Raw genomic sequence first — 20,102 nt, forward strand, 5'->3', positions numbered from 1 at the left:
GGAGTGCGCTTAGCCAGTGGACTTGCGGCGGCACCCTGCGGCGGCCGCGGTATCTAAGCCATCTAGCCGACCGCAGCTTGAAGTCGGCTATCGGCCAATAGCAGCCCTCTAACGGAATGACAAAATGAAGTGTCATGACGAAATAAAGTGTCCAGAAGAGAGTGAGAACAGGGCCTTCTGTTGAAAAGAGAGCGTTTGAGAGAAAGGTGACTTTGCGATCCATTTGCAAGCTCCACACACTGCGTATGACAGCAAAATTTGGCTGAGATATTCACAGCAGTGTATGCTACCCGTGGTCTATGTTATTTCACCAAGCCGGAGGGCTGGTTCAGGGCCCCTTTAAGAGCCATCTGTAATACATCAACTGTGTCTGCTTTAGGTGTACTATTAGATGCAATTGACGGAGTTGTGATATCGCTTTTCATTGCTCAGTTGCTCAGTTCCATTGCTCAGAGTTGCAAACTTGATAGTTTCACTTTCTGGAATTTTGTGATTTTCAACACTCCTTATTTTTAAAAAATTGACGACCTAAATAAAAAAGTTTGCTTTCAACAATTCCTGGATTTTAATTTTTTTTTTAATGCAACAAACTTCATCACATTTGGTGCTATGGTTGCCAACAAAAACGATTTCTCTTTCCTCACATAATTGGATGGGAGACCTCGAGCTAAAGCTTCCTCTTGGTAGCCAACGCTTGTGACAAAAAATTTCTAAAATGGTTCTTCAATTCTCGGTCTCTAACCCAAACTACGAACAGTTCTTCTGCTACGGCATAGTTTCTAGCATGAAAATAATTTTAATGGAAAAAGAAAAGGGAGAGGACAGATTGCTATTTTTTTTTTTTTTTGCATTAGAAACTATTTCGCAGCAAAAGCAGCAGCATGAACTAGCCAAACTCTTTTCTTTACTTATAAACCATGCCTCGTAAAGGAGCTTCCTCTGAAGGCAGTCCCAAGTTTCACAGGCATAGCTCTGTACCCTGCCATTTGTTGTATACTGTGGTAACTACAAAAGTGTTATACGCATTCAGTTCTTCAAAACTCTCTACTAATAGCTAGAAAGTGTACTTGTTAAGGCAGTTTTATCAAAAGCTAAAAAAGCAGTTTTGACCAGAAATGGACTGACCTTGTCTAAGGCCATTGAAGCAGGAACAGAAAAGGTAAACATTGAATTATACTCAACAAGGCTGTAAGGTTGCCCCTTTTATTAACCACTCAACAGTTGTCGTATGACATGCCATGTTTTATGCCATGCCATGTGAATTGGGCTCAGAGTGAACTGTTTCGTCTCTAGAATTTTGGTTGTCCTCAAAATTCAATTTAAGAAAGAAGGCGCGGGCATTCCAGTTCAAATTGTCCCAAACTTCCATGGGGAGACTTTTGGGAAGCTGTCAACCGAATTGCTAGCAAACTTTGTAGCACATCTTAAAGGATGGTTACATTCTAAAGTGGAGTGCGAGTCCTATAATTTCTGCAGGGCAGACATGACTTATCTGTTGGCTAGCTTCAACTGCTGAGCACGAGGTCGCGGGATCGAATCCCGGCCACGGCGGCCGCATTTCGATGGGGGCGAAATGCGAAAACACCCGTGTACTTAGATTTAGGTGCACGTTAAAGAACCCCAGGTGGTCCAAATTTCCGGAGTCCCCCACTACGGCGTGCCTCATAATCAGAAAGTGGTTTTGGCACGTAAAACCCCATAATTATTAGCTTCAACTTTGAAATTTCAGCATGTGCCCATAAATTCAATGATTAAATAATGTTGATTAATGAATCTTTTTAATTGGCTACCTGTAGATTGAGATTCCTCACTGTTGTCACTGTTGCTCAGGTTCGTTTGGAAAGTATAGGAGCCGAAGACATTGTGGACGGGAACCCGCGACTCATTCTTGGCCTTATATGGACAATCATTTTGCGGTTCCAAATCCAAGACATCGAAATCGACGTGGTGAGTTTCACTGCCTTTTCAGAGTCTGGGAATGTGTTTTGTTTTGTATTTAAGCCAAGTTTGGCTAAGCAGTATTTTTGTGCATGCTTGCGCTCAGGACGAAGACAACGAAAGTAGTGAAAAGAAATCAGCCAAGGATGCCTTGCTGCTGTGGTGCCAAAGAAAGACATCAGGGTATGTTTCCGAGTCTTCTCCCCACTGAAAAAAAAAAAGAAAGAAAAAAAGAAGTGCTTGTTTAGAAGAACATCCACACTGACCTGGCAATCTTGATGGTTGTATTGACAGTGCTTGCAAATGTTTTGAGTGTCATTGCCATTTATTTGCACCCTGCAAAAAGGGAAACTTGAGGTACTCTAATCGGGATTATACTGTAAAAAAGCAGTTTTCCTCGAATATCCATAAATTTTCGTACTCCAAGTTGCCAAATCTTGGTACCATGAATAATAATAATAATAATAATAATGATAATAATAATAATAATAATAATAATAATAATAATAATAAGTACTAGTAGTAGTAGTAATAAATAATTTTGGTGGCATGTATATAGGTGAAACTTCATTTAACTTCCGTGAGGATGAGTTGTTACACATGATTTCCAACCTTCCTGTGAGACAGGAACGATATGTCCATGAATCGTGGCAAATCGACATTGCTTTCACTAGAGTGTGTGCAGATATAATTGTCTGTATTCTTTTTGCGCTGTATTATGTCATCTCAGCTGACAGAAAGTCATTTCTGTTGCTCTGTTCTTGTGTCTGCTTATCACGCACACTTTTTTTTTAAATTATGAAAAAAATATATTAGGCATCTCGATGCACTAATTTTGTTATAGTTAATCTGCCGGACAGCTTTTGCTGACACTTAAAAGCATTTTTGCCCATGTTTAGATATCCTGCTGTCAACATACAAGACTTCAGCTCCAGCTGGCGGAGTGGTATGGGTTTCAACGCGTTGATTCATTCGCACCGACCCGATCTAATCGACTACGGTGCCCTGGAGCCAGTTAACCACATCGACAACCTCAACAATGCCTTCAACGTGGCTCAGAGGGAGCTGGGAATTCCTAGGCTTCTTGATGCAGAAGGTAATGATCTACACAATTTGACGTCTTTAACTTAAATGTTGTTCTTGTAAGGGTGGATATTTTTCTTTGTTCTTGAGACTTTTGTTTTCGGCACAGGCCATCAACAGACACTACTATCTTTAAATGCAATAGCTTTTTTTTTACTTTTTTGTATACCCCCTGCAACTTTCCTGAATCTGCCAGCTGTCTGGTTTTAAAGATGTAGCAATGTAAAATAGGAAAGATAATAAAATCTAATTTTTAAAGGGTTCGAGGGCCGCAAGGACCGGACGTGTAATTGATGATGTGCTATTCACAAGAGGCGTACAAAATTTGAAAATTGGGAAGTGATGTATCATAATTTAACATACACCTTCTCCCACTTGCTGTCGTGGGCAGCGAGTCATCTGCAGAATGCCAGAATTTCACCGTCGCAGGTGTACTACAGTCACAATAAACACTGTCAACACAATAAACACAATAAACATCCTGTCATGATGCATCATATAATTCTTAAATGCTATTGCATTCTCACAGGTAGTCATCAGAAATGAATTCGGCAACATTGTTTAAAAATAAAAATTTGTCTCTGAAAATTTGACCATGAGAACCACATTTCTTTGTTGCTGTTAACTTGCCTGTTTGTTTGTCTGCCTCCAGATATTGACACAAACAAGCCTGACGAGAAATCAGTCATGACTTATGTTGCATCCTACTACCACACGTTCGCCCGCATGAAAAATGAGATGAAACAGGGCAGACGTATCGCCAACGTAAGTGACATTCGTTTTTACACAAATTTCTTTTAGTTTTAAATTATATTTATTAATAAAAACCTAGCAAATTCAATGCTTGATATCTCAAGAGTTGTAACGTTCTTTCTAGCCATCCCTCCCTGTCATAAAATGCTTTAACTAATATGAGACATGGCTAAAGATACTTGCTCCTTTCAGTAAGTGTAGGGATGTCTGTAGTTTTTCATTACCTGTCGCATTGCCGAATGAATGCAAAGCAGCATATAAGGTTGATAGTCCTACCTGTTGCGTTTTGTTCTGTCAGCGTTGTAGGTTTCTTTGATAATGATGACGGCAACACAGATCGTCATGAAACTGTGCTTCAGGTCATAATAATTGTCGCATAGAAGAAAAGAGAACTTTAGCCTGTTTAATAATGGTGTCCCACCCTGTGACTATTTTGCCAGTGTGAAGCGCATAAATATTTTATCCCACTGCAAGCCACTCGTATATGAATGGGATTGAACAGTTAAAACTTTTGGTGAAAACTGTATGGGCTCAATGGGCTGCATTTTTTTTTTCTCACTCGTGCAGATTGTGGCCCAAATGATGGACGCCGACCGGCAGAAGTACATGTACGAGCGGCTAACGTCCAAGCTCCTGGAGTGGATCCAAGCCAAGACGGCCGAGCTGCAGGACCATTGCTTCCCAAACTCCCTGGAGGGAATCCAGGGGGAGCTGCTGAAGTTCAAGGAGTATCGCACTGTTGAGAAGCCCCCCAAGTGAGTGCATGTTGTGTGCGCGTAACACATTTCACTGGATACTATTAAACTTTCGCAACATACTTTGATATTTTATGACAGCAGTCTCAAATTGTTAAAGATAGAGCATTCGAGACAAAATCTTAAATTTTTGCTGACCAAACTCTGTAGCAGCACTGGCAGACATGAATATTCACGTGATAATTGTCAGTATAGTTAAGGATTGAGCAAATTTCACAAATTAACCTTTTTAATTAATGACTTTAAGGGGTATACTGAAATTGCAAAGTGTTATGCTTTGAGTACTGACTGGCATCAATTCTGCAACTGCCACATGCTGCCATAAAGTCAATTACTGAAAAGACAATAAAATTTTCTATAAATAATAATCATATTGGCTGTAATCGCTCAAATCCTGCTGTTTACCATGGCTCTAAAGCCAGAACAGCAAACATTTTAATTTTGTATGAAATCACCTATTTTTTAATGATATGAGACAGGTCATTGCAGGAACTTCAGAGCACTATAGATGGAGGTTAATTGCGGGTCCAGCAAGAAAAGTACTTTTGAAGCATTCAGAGTGTGCTAAAGAATAAGGGAATTAAAGGTATGCATGGAAGCGAAGCATTTACATTTGCAAAATAAAGCAGCAGCTTTAAAAGTTGGAACTGACACAACATGTCATGCCATAAAGTTTAAGGGTACGTCCATGCTGTGGGGGAAAAATAAAAAAGCTTGTTGGGAAAGGCTCTGCAGGAAAGCGGATAGTTGTACTCTGAAGCTGTCACATGTTAAGACATGTGGCCACGAAATTGCAATGCAACTCGTCCGTTTATTTAATTTATTTCTACACTCAATGCCACATGGTGCATTGCAGAGAGGAGTCCTACATATTATTTTAGGAGTCACACTGATAGTACAGGAGTAATTATGATCCAAGATCCAAATTTATAAATAACACATTTGGCACATTTGTTATCTTATCCTACCAGTAATCCAAGCACTTGGATCACCACTTATTAGTGATCTAATAACAGGTGACGAACATTTGTTATCTTAAGCTTCCAGTGATCAAAGATTTTGGCTCACCACTTATTGGTGATCTAATAACAAATGGGACACATTTGTTTTCTTAGGTCACAAATCTATCATATTGTCTTGACCCAAATTTTGTTTTACATCTAGCGTCCCTGCAAACAATGTGAAAGTAATTCAGTTTTTGACACACACACTCCATCTAATTCGGATCGGAGGTTCATTACCAAGGGTGACGACGCGTGACTTGCTCGGTCTTCCAGGTACAAAGAGCGAAGCGACATTGAGGCCCTGCTGTTCGACATCCAGACGAAGCAGAAGGCCCTGGGCCGTCCCCTGTACGTGCCGCCCGAGGGCAAGATGGCCCACGACATCCAGCGCGCGTGGGAGCAGCTCGAGGAGGCCGAGCATGCGCGGGAGGTGGCGCTGCGCGAGGAGCTGCTGAGGCAGAAGAAGCTTGAGAATCTGGCTTGCCGCTTCGACCGCAAGAGCGCCGTGCGCGAGGGGTACCTCCGCGAAATGGTGCAGGTGCTCTCCGATCCGCGCTACGGAAGCAACCTCTCTCAAGTTGAGGCGACCGTCAAGAAGCACGAAGCCATCAGCGCTGACATCCTGGCTAGGGTGAGTGCGACATCTTGGGTGTCAGGATTGCCGAGTTTACTCGTGTAAGAATCACAGTTTCTTTTTCTTTTTCTTCCTTCTCGAAATCTTGGCACGGTGCAGCTGTTGCATGAGTCTGGCATACGACTACCCGTTAAAACTGCCCACGTCACGAATGGTGTAATAAATAATGCAAACATTGGCTACATGCTATGCACACATTCATTCAAGATTCAGCATCATTGATCAAGTTTCGCTTCATTCCTCGATGCTTGTGATGCTGCTCCTGTCGACACTGTAGCCTACTACCTCATAATCGCACATCAAAGGATGGTCATTGTGCAGATGAATGCATAGTGGCAGGTAACTTGGGTAAAATGTCTTTGAGCCAATGGCTTTCTTTGGCTTGCTTGCTTGTTTTCGGGGTGGTCGGTGTTAGGACTTTCGCCATTGATATAAAGACGCTGCCAGTGCAGAGGACACATGCTTTTGTGCAACTGAATTGCAAGGGTGTATGCATTGCCGAACGCAAACTGTTATAACCTTTTGAGGCGTGAGAAGCTTTGGGGAGTCTAGTGATTTAACTGCTGTGGGGGAGCAATCAGGAGTAATTGAAGCAGATTGATGCCGTGTCATATCAGTGAGGTCGACCTTGTTAGGTATTGACCAGATTTCGAACTTTAAACTCAAAGGCTAATACTTTTTAAGCTTGTACGTAAGCTACTATGTAGACACTACAACATAGTAAAAGGCTATTAAAGGAAGCAGGTTGAGCCAGAATTTTAATCTTCTGTGCTTTCACTTCTTGTTTCGTTACTGTCACAGTGAGCGGCATGTTTTGTTACATTTCGGAGCTCGCCTGCATGCCTGAGCATCGTGTACGTCACATTCCCTTGTCAGGAAAACACAGCGCACATGTTTTACTTTATCTTTTTCGTGCGCCCATGTGATGACCCATTAACGACAGTGAAGCTTTTTGGTGCACAGTCGTTTCTATTGAAGGAAATCGGGGCACACATACTTATATGGGTATAGAAGTTTTCGGCACGCCTTTAATGAGTACGGACCAGCTGGGAATGCCCCTTGATTTTTATTTTAGAATTGATCAAATATATATAAATGCTCTTCCTTGCTGTTTCGTTTTACAGGAGGAAAGGTTTCAGAACCTGACGAAAATGGCTGACCAGCTGGAAGCAGAGAATTACCACGCGAAAGCAAGGATTCGAGTCAAGTAAGTCAGAACTCTCGTATATGGATCAGTCTGTTTCAGCACTTTGGTGGGAGTCTTATTTCGCTGCTGAGTTGTTTTCAGTTTCATGCCGCAGCGATAGCCTCCAGGTGGAGGTACATTGCAGGGGTGCCTGTATTGCCAGGTCTCATTGTATGTTGGAGGTTTTTTTTTTTTTTTTCGTTTTAAAAGTTTGGAAAGCTTTGAAAATTTAATGCTTAAATACTAAATGCTATTTTCGAGGCCTCTACAAGCTTTAAATTTCAGGAAGTGCTTAAAAGATATTTGACTTTTCTTTGTGGCTAAGCTTAGCAAGTTTAGTTGGAACATAGCAGTTTGCAAGATTAGTGCTATCCAAAGGTCAAGCCAATACATCCTGGCTATCAGCTTTGCAGTTATGAATGGCGGTATGGTGTTAAATTGTGGAATTTTGCAATATTGTGAAATTTGCCATCTTGTCTGCTCCAATTGGCCCTGTTGGCTGCTACGGCTTCTCTCATTGGCTCAAAATACCGGCACTGTGGAATTCGACAACACGGTGGAATTGGACAATGTCTAGACTAGCTCCCTTGCTCATGTAATCTTTCGCATGTACCTTTTTCTTTCATTTACATGGAGTTAACCCTTTACCTTACACAGGGGAGCTAAACACGTCCACACGTTTTGCACACCGGCCGCCAACATGGCCAAGCCAGGCTAATCCACTCTGAAAAAATACCAATTTGTCTTACCAAAGACAATCTGAGGGTGTCCACACATCTAGTTCTGTTTCTCGGTCACAAATGAAACTTAAAAAAAAGTTAGAAATTTCACCGCAAACTTGTTTAAAGTTGACAACAAGAAAAATGTCGTTGTCATCGGGCGGCACACGTAGTGGTTGGAGCATCCCGCAAAGAAACTGCAGAAAATCAGCTGTGAGAATTCTTCAGAAACTGAAATAAAAGGCCAGTGATATTGAACCTGAATTAAAAGGACAGTGATATTGAATCTAAAATAAAAGAACAGTGACATCTCACTAGGCAGACATAGGATGCAAGTTTATGTAAACAATCCCCCACCTTTGCCTCCATGTTTTCGATTTATTGCTGTGCCCAGCCTGAATGTGGCTTTACTCATTCTCAAAGAATATGCAAGTTGTGTTCGGGAAATTCACATTTATTATCTTATTGGTGCTGCTGGAAAGAAAAAAACTTCAGCAGTGCATTAAAGGCAAATTTCTTTAGCATTAAACTTTTTATGTATCGTCTTCATTAAATTACATTGTTATAAATGTATTTCTGCCATTTGTTTAATGTGCCAATTCTATCAAGCATCTTAAAGAATATTTGTGTTTTGGGACATTTGTTTTAGTATTATCTCTGGAGGAAAAGGGTTGAAAAGAGCTTGCTTGTCATTGAAGACAGGATTTTGTTTTCAAGTTGTCGAATGTAGTGCTGCTGTTGTTTTTTGAATATACTTTGTAGGAGCCTCAAAAGTTCTTCAAAACCTGTCATTCATAATTTCGTTTATAAGAACTGCTAAGAGCCCTGTGTGGTTGCAATTCTTTCAGAGCTTTTCAGTACGGTTTCCCTCACAGCTTGGGTGTGGCCCTCGAACAATAAAATGAATCACTCTTTCTGCGATGAACTCTGTTATGCAAGTTCTGTGGATCAGAGTAGAATATTGTACATTGACCTGAAGCCTTCTAGAATTGTGACGTAATAACTGTGCAAAGAGGTGAGGTTACTTTGCTACCAACATGATTGAATGAGGCTGCCTTTGATGCAAGTCTTGGAGATACTAGTGAAACCCGACAAACAAGTGTATAAATGTAGAGCTGGAGGACTTGAACCGTCTTAATGTTTTTTCAAGCCAAAGTTTATTTGGAGCGAGTTCTGTGTTGCATTTTCTGATATTGCTAAAAAGAATTTTTGCAATATCTGTGGTTGCAGATATTGAAAAAATTGCATTACAATGCGTTACAAATCATTTAAATGCGTTACAAAATATTGCGTTACAATGCAAGAGCTCAATCATTGCTTTTACAGTCGCTGTGCAAATGCAAGTGATGCATGCTTTTATATTCTTTTTCTTCAGGGAGAAAGAAATCATGGGACGGTGGCAGTTGCTGTTGGACCTTCTCAACAAGCACCGTGTGACGCTGAACAATGTCAGCATGCTCATGAGCATGCTTCGAGAGGCGGACACTCTTCACAGTGAAATAAAGGAGGTTGAGGTAGGCATGACCCTTCCACTAGGTGGTGGTGCATCGTTGGAGTGAGTCCTTTTGCGTTTCATGTTGCCCTCGTTCTACCTGAAACTCGATCTAGAGTTAGTCCCACAGTATCGGGTGTGCTCTGTGTACGGCTAGAGTGAAAGACAAGTTTGGCTTCTAGCCACACTCAATCTCTCCATAACGCATCCCCAACCCGTAGCACAGGGTCGGGGATGCGCATTTACAGTGGGCTTAGGCGAGTAAGGCAAAATGACGGCTTACGCTCAAAGTTTATATGTTAAAAGTGATAAAGTAAGCACTAAGCACTTGAAGAAGGGGCATCCACATAATAAAGAGTTGTAGTTAAAGGTCTCGCCTCTTGTCACACGGTGTTTGCAGAAGGGTTAGGTAATCCAGGTCATACGTTGGTTGTGGCCGGGGAGAATGTATCTTTCTGTAACTTTATTCCTTTCCTTCCATGAGAGAGCCATCCTATTTATAGAGGGACAGATATCTTTTTTTTCTTTCTCGCGAGGCTCGCGGAATAATGCATTAAAATGTTGCATAGATGAAGGGGAAACATGGAGAACGGTGCAAAGCGCCAAGGGAAATGGGTGCACGACCTGCCCACAAGACTTTGCGCAGAGTTAATCCAGAGCCCTCACACTAACAGCACCTTTCATAGCTGCGTGCTTGTTGTCTCGTTTCAAAATTAAACCTCGCGAATCGACCAATCTTGTGGAACAGGGGAGCTTCCTGTCGGACGAGTACGGCTGCCACCTGCTGGCGGTGGAGGACCTGCTCCAGAAGCATGCCCTGGACGAGCTGAACCTGGCGTCCCAAGGGGAGGCCATCCGCAGACTCACCCAGCAGTCCACACCTCTGCTAAAGCAGGGACACAAGGAAGGGCCCGTGCTGCAGCGAAAGCTGGATGACCTCAACGCCGACTATGCCACGTAAGTGTCCGTAAGGCCGGGACTCCGTAAAATTGCGGGATGCTCGGGACATGCACGACAAGCACACAAATGCAGCCTTGACAACATAGCGGCTTGGTTTGTCTTGTGGCTCGAGTGCAGTCAGTAGTGTCGTTCGTAACTTTAGGTTTTGAGGAGGTGCTGGCAATGTATCAAAACAAAGACATGTGATTTCCTGCTGATCTGAGTGGATAATTAGTATACGGTCATGCAGGCAGAGTCTGAAATGTTGAACGGTGAACTGTAAGGAGTCTGAAATATTGGTCATCCTTATACATTATGTCGATGGGGTGACTGACAGTTTCGTGAGGTTGTTTGAATAAGTGAGTGTGTTCAAATTGTTGGTCGGCATATGTAGACAGTTTACTGTACGAAACAACCAAGGAGGCCCTTCTTATCCATTTGTTATCGTCATTTGGATTGAAGCTTCTGTGGTCATTTGAATGCAGGTCTCATTGATGGCATAGCCTCCTAGCCTTTCTTATGCCCAGGATTCTGCAGTTAATCAGTGGCCGTGTTTGTGGTATGCCCAAGGTGAAGTTAGCCCTAAGGAATACTTGGGATTCTCTGACTGGCTTTAGCATTATGTAGTTGTGCTTTAAGTAGGCTAACAAATTGACATTCCGCTGAACCTGAGGCACAGGGACACTACACAAGGCCTTGATAGAGTATCATTCTATGGGCAAATGATACAGGAGTTGAGAGGCTGTTCACTGGGAGATTGTGGAATATCAATATCAGTGATCAGTAGGGAATGCTAGAAGTCGCTAGAAGCCAGCGAGTACCGTGGGAGTCTTGCAGATTAACGAATAAAATAATAGAAAGTGTTAGCTATCCATAGAGAGATGAGAGGAACGGAAATAGGGGAGAGAACAGGGGCAATATGGTCGTCTGCTGGTGAGTATGAGGCTGCCAGTTCGATTCTTGGCCATGACAGTTACATGTCAATTGACGAGGAGCGCACAAACCTTCATGCACCTCAGTTTGGCTGCAAATTCAGGAATCACATGTGATCAAAATCAAATCTAAAGCCTAAACTGTCTGAACTGTTTGCTTTGGTTCATGGCTTCATATATCAACAATTCTGCAAAGCATTGAAGCACTTCCTTATCCTTTCTGTTGTGACAGCATAGTGATGGTGAAAAAGGCAGAAGTGCTAGCTGACCAACGTGGGCACAGGAAAGCAAAGAAGGATTTCAGTGCTTGGTTGTGGTGAGCGCGGTCAGAAGTCGTGCAGACGCATGGTGTGGTTCCGTGCTCGCTATTTATGTACATAGCACACATCACTGTGTACTTTCTAAAGCAGTTGTCAGAGCAGTTAACGGATGTGCTACTTCCTTGCAACATTATTTCAATGGAACAAATATAATGCTCATTCTATTCTCTTGTGATCATTCTCCTCCTGTCATGCAGGCTCGGCAAACTGGCCAAGCGGCGTCGACGGCAGCTCGACGAGTGGCGGGCATACTTCCAGTTCGTGCAGGACCACGAGGAAGAAGAGGCCTGGATCCGCGAGAAGCAGCGCATCTGCAAGGCCGTGGTCGCTGGCAAAGACCTGCTGGCCCTGGTCTCTCTCCAACAGAAACACAAGGTTTGGACACTGTGTTCCACGTTTTCGTTCCACGTACGGTGTCATCGCATTCAAGGGTGGCATCTCGGATGAGATGCCAAGTGACAAGAATGCATGCCACATAGTTCAGTAGTTCTCGAAGCGTTGTGGTTCGTGTGCACGCTTTTTTTTTTTTTTATTGAAGTACCCTAAAGGCCCATGCTGGCATTACATAGGGGTGTTACAATAAATTAGTGATAGATACAGTATACGCATTTAAACAGATAATGCATGCTAAAATAAGCAAAACACAAGGATGACTGGGATGCACCTGGTTCATTTCCCACCAACGTGATGCAAGTGCAGTTTGCTTTCACAGTGAAAGAGGTTCAGTGTCGTTCTTTGAAATATCTGTCGCCTTTAAAGGCCAACTGCAATTGAAGCTCACTGTGGCTGAATCGGCTATATAAATGAGTAGTGTATGCCATCAAAGCAATCTTGACGAAGCTGCGGGGAAGGCAGTTGTCAGAATTTTCTATTACCAGCCCTTGAATAACAACTGAACATACGGTGCTTGCACCTGGGGGTTAGCTGATGTGATGTTTATCCCAGGCTACGACCTCCGAGGTCTGCCTCTGACATGCCACTCTGTCTCGGAGATCATGCCTAGCTACGTTGCTGGTTCTCAACATTTGAGTTCTGCGTCATTTCCAGTGAGCGACAGTGGTGACCTTCACTGTATAAATTGTTCAACGTCTGTTTTTTAGTTTCAGTGTTGTCCGTTTTTGCAAGCTTTTCGTGATGCATCCACTCATATGTCAACCAAAAGATTTTTCTCTATACCTACACTATATATGAGACTAGGCTTTCTACAGCCCGGAATTTCTTAGCAGTTGGCCTGTGATGACAGCCGCTGAATTGTGCAGTGTTATACAGTGAAACATCGTTAAATCGTAGTTGGCTGGAGCTCGGGAAAAGTACGTGCTAAATGGTAGCACTGCTTAAAAAAGTAGTTAGTAAGTAAGGTAGTACTGTAAAACTAAACTACTGTTTAAGCGGGTACGGTTTAACTAGGTTTTACTGTATTGCAGCGATGAGACAAAAGGCAATGCAATAAGTCGCTGTTGTCCAAGTTGGCAACGTCCATTGAAAGGGAAACGCGATCATTTCAGGCACTGGAAGCCGAAATCGGAGGCCACGACGGCCACATCCAGCGACTGATCCTGGCTGGCGAGAAACTTCTCGAGGGCCGCCACAGCCAGAGTGCAGACGTGAAGCAGCGTCTGCAAGCCCTTCACGAGCGCTGGGCTGAGCTGGCAGATCTGGCGGCTGTGAAGAGGAAGCGTCTCGAAGATGCCTACGAAGCCTTCCAGGTTCGTTGTGCAAGTTAACTTTCCTTAGTGTTTGTAGGAAGCGTATAGTTCCTGGTAGCTTCGGCGTTTTTTATCGCCATGCCAAAATTCAGCGGCAGATGATCACATGGGCAAATTTCAGCCTCTGGAAAAGGACCATGAACAGGGTTTCATCTGTGAAAATTAAGGTGGTTAGGTTTAGCTGCTTATTAAAGCTACAGTAACTTCCAATTATAATAAATATATAGGAAAAGCAGTGGGCTGCGATTCACAACACTCACTATTTGTAAGTGCTGTTTGTCATTGCCTCTCGATACCCTAATTTAATGAACACTGATGTAACAAATTATTGAACATAAAAGTGCAATTTAAAATGTTTCTCGCAGATATCAGTATGCAACAAATATATGCTTAGAACAAATTATTGGATATAACAAAAGTATTTTTGTGTCAAATGTGACTTTGTTAAAAGCTATCTCCAGCATCATGACTTTCTGGTATCTAATCTTACGAATAGTTCTTGCTCAGAAGCATTTTTCTTAATATTGGCCTGGAACACTGAAATAACACTGGAACACTGACTCATCTTACACTTGTCCTCGAACTGGTTTGCAATGTATGTCCCACATCTTTGCTCACAGTACCATGCTGATGCCAATGAAGCCGAGTCATGGGTGCGCGAGAAGCTGGCCCTCGTGTCGAGCAAGGACTACGGCAAGGACGAGCCGAGCGCCCAGGCACTCCTTCAGCGTCACAGCTGCTTGGAAAGTGAGATGAACGCCTACGGCACCGACATTCGGCGACTTCGAGACCAGGCCGATCGCATGGTGCGCTCTGGCGTGGACTCCCTGGCCATTGTGAGTAGACTCTCTCTTCTGAGCACGAAGCCACGAAACAGTCAAATCTTGTCTGATCAGGGTGGCTAATTATTATGAATTGGCAGTAAAGTCAAACGACCTGACTGGCAATTTATATTTAAATTTATTGTTATTAATATTTTTTTCCTACTTGCATTCATATGAGCATGTATGCTTATAATGAATATCGGATATTAAAAAAGAAAAACGAAAAAAATTCGTGAGCTGTTCCACTCTGTGAAGGTGGATGACCACCGAAGCTCTTTAGCACATGACACAGCGGTGACATAGAATTTCGAACAAAGGTACGAACATATTTACTGTCCTGATTGGCGGTCGTCGTGATGATAGGTATGCACACACATTCTCGCATCGCCTCTGTTGTTAAATGAATGACTCGTACCCCCTTAAGCAATGGTTCATACCGCCGTGACAGTGACAAGAACTTTATTGGAGTGTCCTGAGGAACTTGATTGGGGGAAACCGAAGGCTCCCGAATCAAGGTGGTGGCTCCGCCCACGACGGGACAGGGAGGTGATGACTCTCCGCGATGTCGCTGGCCCTCTGGACGGCCTCTAGTTGGTTCGTGAAATCCGAGCTCTTCAGCAAGGCGTCCCACTTGGACTTGTATTGAAGGTTGGAGCCCGCGTTGTACGGGTACAGCCAGACCATGTGGTCGAAGGAGCAGCATGCGTGACCACATTTGGAGCACGACTGCGGGAAGTTGGGGTTTATCCAACTAAGAGCTCTGGGGGTGAGGTAGAATCTGGTCTGTAAGTAACGGCCTGAGCTTTGTTCAGTTTTGGGCTGGGGGAGGGAATTTCCTCCTGATGTGTCTGTAACGCTACGTAATTTCGTGACAGGTGGTAAGAGGATCTTTGAATGGGCAATCGTGTGGGAGAGCCGGACCGTTAGCTCAGGCGCGGCTCGTGAATTCACGCACCAGGCAGTTGGCCCAGTTCTTAGGGTTGCAACCTGCTTGGTTAGTTTTATCGTTCACATGGGCTGGGAACCACGCTATGGTATGACCTCTAGTTTCTTCTCCCGAACTAATACGAAATGATCTCTTCTTTCACAGAAAAATACATACAGTAAAGCGTCACAATAAAGTTGGACGGAGCCAAAATTACTTCGTTATATTCATCACTTCGTTATATCCATTATTTTGTTACGAGTTCTGACTGTACAGTAGAACCTCGTTGACACAGTCCCGTTTCGTACTATTTCCTGGCGCCAACGTTGGCGATGAAGAACACAAAAAATGACCCAATACAATTTCGCTTCTTTTTTACCGGTTGATACATTCCTGGAAATCACAATCGGTTGGCACGAACATTCAGTACATTGCCAAACTGAGGTCATACGGTACGTGTTCCAGTCGCTAGATCCCATATAAAGGAAAAAATGCACGAAGTGTGCCTGATCGAAAACAGTTGCGCCCTCCGCAGCAGCTTCCCCGCAGTGCTCACTCGCCCATGTCACATGAAACACCGGTACGCCCTCGGTTTCCTATTCCGGAAACGGCAAATCTCTTCGCAATTTGCCGCACGCCGCAGTCACTGCTATCGCCGCCAGCCCTATTGTGATAACCATCTTCAGCTGTCTGCGTCACAGCGTGCGTGGCGTAGTGCTGTTGGAAGTGTACTGCACGCCTTTAACAGGCAATAACCCAAGCACGCCACTGTTCCCTGCTGCAGGCATTACGAAGTGAGCGTCATGTTTCGCTCTGGCAGCATCGTATTCTGGCATCACCCAGCAGGAAAATTTTGTTTCAGTTTCCCATTGCCGTCTTAAAACACTGTCACAACAGAACAATGACAATGTGCGTCCCGGGCCGCTCATGCCTCCCTGATACGACGCGCGTCGGCATCTTGTGCCGCAACGATTCGCGCCGAATGAGCACATCAAAATTTAGCGCCAAAATGCCCCACTTGGAAGAACCTGCTAACCTAGACCGAATTACTCACCTACGTGCAATAGTCGGTTTGGCATTGCGCTGGTAAGCCCGAGGGCATGGGGTTTTAACTCATCCATGACAGCCGCATTTTGATGGGGGCGAAATGCAAAAACGCCCACGTGCTGTGCGTTGGGTGCACACTAAGGAACCCCGGGCGGTCAAAGTTAATCCAGAGCCGCCCACTACAGCGTGCCTCATAATCATAACATGGTTTTGGCGTGTAAAACCACAGAAGTAAATTAAGTTAACCCAGGCCGAATTCGGGGTGTGCAAACATAAGCTTGCCGAAGAACCGCAAAAGTGACAGGTGTCTTGTGCCGCAACAATATTGCGCACGCTTTGCAATACGTAAAAGTCAATTACATATGAGTCTGCGATATTTTAGTGTGTTTGGGTTGTATGTTTGCCCATTTAGTATGTTTTTCCCACAATTTCTTTTTAAACATACGAACAAGGTTCTACTGTGTTTGAGCCTATTTGTGTGCTTTCAATGTCACCTAACCTAACATCACGTTTTTGACCTGAAACGGGTTTTACGAATTCGCTTTTTTTTTTTTTTTTCTGTGCTTCCTTGCAGTACTTGGATGCGTTGAATGAAGATGCGGAACCATCCGATGATTGGACAGAGGAGTTGCAGCTGGTTCCCGTCGAGGAGTGGGTTGACGAGGTCGTCGAGAAGGAGGCGATGCAGACGGTGGTGGAGGAACGCAAGGTTCCGCAAGTGAAGGCCCTCTACCCGTTTTCGGGACAGAACATGAACATCCAGAAGGGGGAGGTAGGGATTTTGTTTGCCTTCTTGTCACCGTGGTTTTCGATGCACACAGGCTGCATGTTTGTAAACTAGGGAGGGGGGGGGGGGTTATGGCAATGCATAATGCGAACGAAAAGAGCAGACGATGCACTTATCTCTTCGCTATCTGTTGCTTTAGGCAGCAGCCTTTGTGAAGCAAGTTTAGATAACATAACCATGCACAATAAGCTCGGTTTACACGAGGTTCATGCAAGCAGAGCTCATTGAGTAGTTTTACTGTGAGAGCAGTGAAGGGGGATGCAGCTTTCACATTGCAAAAGATGGCCCCCCAAATTTTTTTTTGAATGAAATCTTCAGTTTCTGTAAATCTCTTGGTATCTGTCTCCGAAATATCTTCACTGAAAACCATGTGGTATTGCTCTAGAAGATTAGTTGTGTTAGCCAAGGTGGCAAAATATTGTATTGAAACAACAACAAAAAAAGAAAACATTTTTTTTTTGTTTTTTCAAGCCACAATATCTCCGAAACGACGCAACCGAGCGCCACCATCTTGGTCCGTCAGAAAGTGCACGTCTCTGTCTTCAAATTTGCCACTTTGGCCATCTCCTCCACACAGAAACAGGTGCACGAAAAGCAAATCATTCAAGGTTGTTCCAAAGTTTCCGATTGACCGCACCCCCCACATGATTCGAGCGCGTTTTGCCATTGGACTGGCACTCACTTCGTGGGAGCGTCGTCAGCTCTTTGCACCGCGCGAGCTGTCAGCTGTCTCGACCACTGTGACCTCGATGAGTGTCGAAACGGGCGCAACGTGGACATCGCAGAAGCATGGCCAATCCCTCCATTTCTGGATGTCTCAGACCCGTGGCTAAGCCTTCCGATCATCAACAATACGCCTTTTGTGACCAAGAACTTCATGACCAAGCACATTGCACGTTGCATTGACCAAGCTTTGAAAGACCTTGGCTATGGCCAAGTCTTTCATGACCAAGCACATTGCACATTGCATTGACCAAGCTTTGAAAGACCTTGGCTATGGCCAAGTCTTTCATGACCAAGCACATTGCACATTGCATTGACCAAGCTTTGAAAGACCTTCGCTATGGCCAAGTCTTTCAAGGCTTGGTGATCAAGACCATCGGGCACAGGCTCCTCAGACCCGTGGCTAGGCATTTCACACGACAGTGTCTCAGAATCGGCAATAAAGCACATTGTGCGTGGACTCCTCAGACCTGCAGCTTAGCATTTCGCACATCAGCACCTCGGGCTCTGCGACCATGCACATCACGCACCAAAGTTGTGTTCTTGTTTAGTTAATCTTTGTTTCTTGGTCACATTCCTTGAGCTGCAGTGCAGGTCAGAACATTCCTGCCTTTTTGGCTTGATTATTTCAATTCATTTACACTCAAAGTGTGTGGCTGATGTGATGAGGACAAGAAAAATGAAAAGTACAAATTCTCATGCATTGAAACATAGGGCGGCAGGGCAAAATAATGTCACATTTGGCTATGCTCGCAATATTAAAAAAAAAAAACCTACCACTGCATTTTGTAAGCTCTCCAGGCACTCGCGGTGTTCAAAGGAGGAAAAGTTTGTACAATACAACGTTATCAAAATATGGTAGCTGGTACAAACACTATGCTGCAAAAGCAATCAGTAAGCATCTGCGTAAGTGTTGGCTTGCAAGGCATACATGTTTCAGCTGCATTGCTGCTCGTGTACCAGTGCCTTTCTGATTTGCAGCTCCTTGGCTATTGTCCTGAGAAAAAAAAAAAAGAAACATTTCGAAATGGTGCTGAAAGCATTCGGGCAGTCGTTGCTACAGAAAGACGAAAATGCACCACTGAATGCAACAAAGGAATTATGTGAGTGGCGCTAAGGCCTAAGCCTCTCTGCTCTACTGGAGGCAGCTGTCAACAAGGCAGTATGCAAATAGTACAATTCTGGGACCCGCTGGTGCTTTTGTGGGATGTTGTGCAACATTGGGTCTGCAACCTGGCCAACGTGCTCTTCACAGGGCAGGCGAAAAGAGGTTGTCTTGGGGGAAAAAAAAGCAAGCAAAGCACTTCAGACTAAAGGCACAACACTCCATAAGCCCCACATTTGATACGACATCTGTGACTGCAAACCTAGTGCCTTTTGATATAGTAAAATGAAAGGTACAACCTTGAAAGCCATTTTTCTCAAGGCTGTTTTTCTTGCCTCCTGCTCAACTTGTCCTGCTGATTTCTTTGCAACTGCTAGATCTATCTCAATTCCATTTTCTTTTTACAATGTTCTTTGAAGTTCAGGGTGTGACATTCTTGCTTTCTCCCACATACTTTTTCTGAATTAATAATTCAACTAGTTGTTCACATTCTAGATGCCTCTTGTACAGTCACCTCTTAAAAGATGAAAACTAAAGAAAATTATGTTGCAAATTAAAAAAAAAAATCTGAGAATGTCACACCCTCAGCTATTCATCTTGGAATGCACAGTGCTTTGAACGAGTCTTCTATCACATTTTACAAGTCATTCAGGCCTAGGACAAGCCCAGAAGGAGAAAACATTTGTAAATAAGAAAGTTGGGGAGATGTAACTGAAAATTTTATGGTAGCATCAAAGAAACATGACCAATAACTCTGCCACTTTTCATCAAAATGCATGAATAAATAAGGAAGTTTATTTCAGAAGCCACATTCCTCCTTAAAAAAGCTCAAAACCAGATTTACTACATCTGCGATTTCCATTATGGTAATGATGATGGCCACTGTCATAGTCAAATCATCATCAGGTCATCTGTTTACCCTCAACTACACCCTCACGTTTGGATGAAAAAGGAAAAAAGAAGAAACAGAACTTTACTCACTAGGATTTGAACTTGTACCCCCATAGCAATGTATAGCACTTGAGAGTTGGATGTGCTAACCTCTACACTATCGCCCAGCAATTGGCACTTGGTAAAGAAGTAAAAGGACTCTGAAACGGGTGGCCTGTATAGGTACTTCGGCGGCAACAACAGGCAATGCATTTTAATGCAGTTACAACAGAGTGACCTGTATAACTGAAGGTGTTTCAAACGTCCCGGCCAAACTTGTATCTTTCGTGTGTATTGTGA

At 43.6% G+C, this 20,102-nt stretch overlaps 1 protein-coding gene across 3 annotated transcripts in view; it reads left to right on the forward strand.

Annotated features, from left to right (window-relative positions):
• The window catches only part of kst (spectrin beta chain, non-erythrocytic 5 kst), a 209,241-nt gene that overhangs the window by 113,141 nt on the left and 75,998 nt on the right, over positions 1-20,102 (forward strand). For all 3 annotated transcript variants that reach the window (XM_050180730.3, XM_055072201.1, XM_055072203.2), the window contains exons 4-16: positions 1,831-1,947; positions 2,045-2,121; positions 2,838-3,034; positions 3,674-3,786; positions 4,342-4,529; positions 5,807-6,164; positions 7,292-7,374; positions 9,448-9,586; positions 10,313-10,521; positions 11,953-12,130; positions 13,261-13,461; positions 14,082-14,297; positions 16,832-17,029. In XM_050180730.3, the coding sequence (XP_050036687.1) occupies positions 1,831-1,947; positions 2,045-2,121; positions 2,838-3,034; positions 3,674-3,786; positions 4,342-4,529; positions 5,807-6,164; positions 7,292-7,374; positions 9,448-9,586; positions 10,313-10,521; positions 11,953-12,130; positions 13,261-13,461; positions 14,082-14,297; positions 16,832-17,029 (2,274 nt within the window). The remainder of the gene's footprint in view (positions 1-1,830; positions 1,948-2,044; positions 2,122-2,837; positions 3,035-3,673; positions 3,787-4,341; positions 4,530-5,806; positions 6,165-7,291; positions 7,375-9,447; positions 9,587-10,312; positions 10,522-11,952; positions 12,131-13,260; positions 13,462-14,081; positions 14,298-16,831; positions 17,030-20,102) is intronic.

Source organism: Dermacentor andersoni, chromosome 7, assembly GCF_023375885.2.
Source record: "Dermacentor andersoni chromosome 7, qqDerAnde1_hic_scaffold, whole genome shotgun sequence".
In the NCBI taxonomy this organism is placed as follows: domain Eukaryota; kingdom Metazoa; phylum Arthropoda; class Arachnida; order Ixodida; family Ixodidae; genus Dermacentor; species Dermacentor andersoni.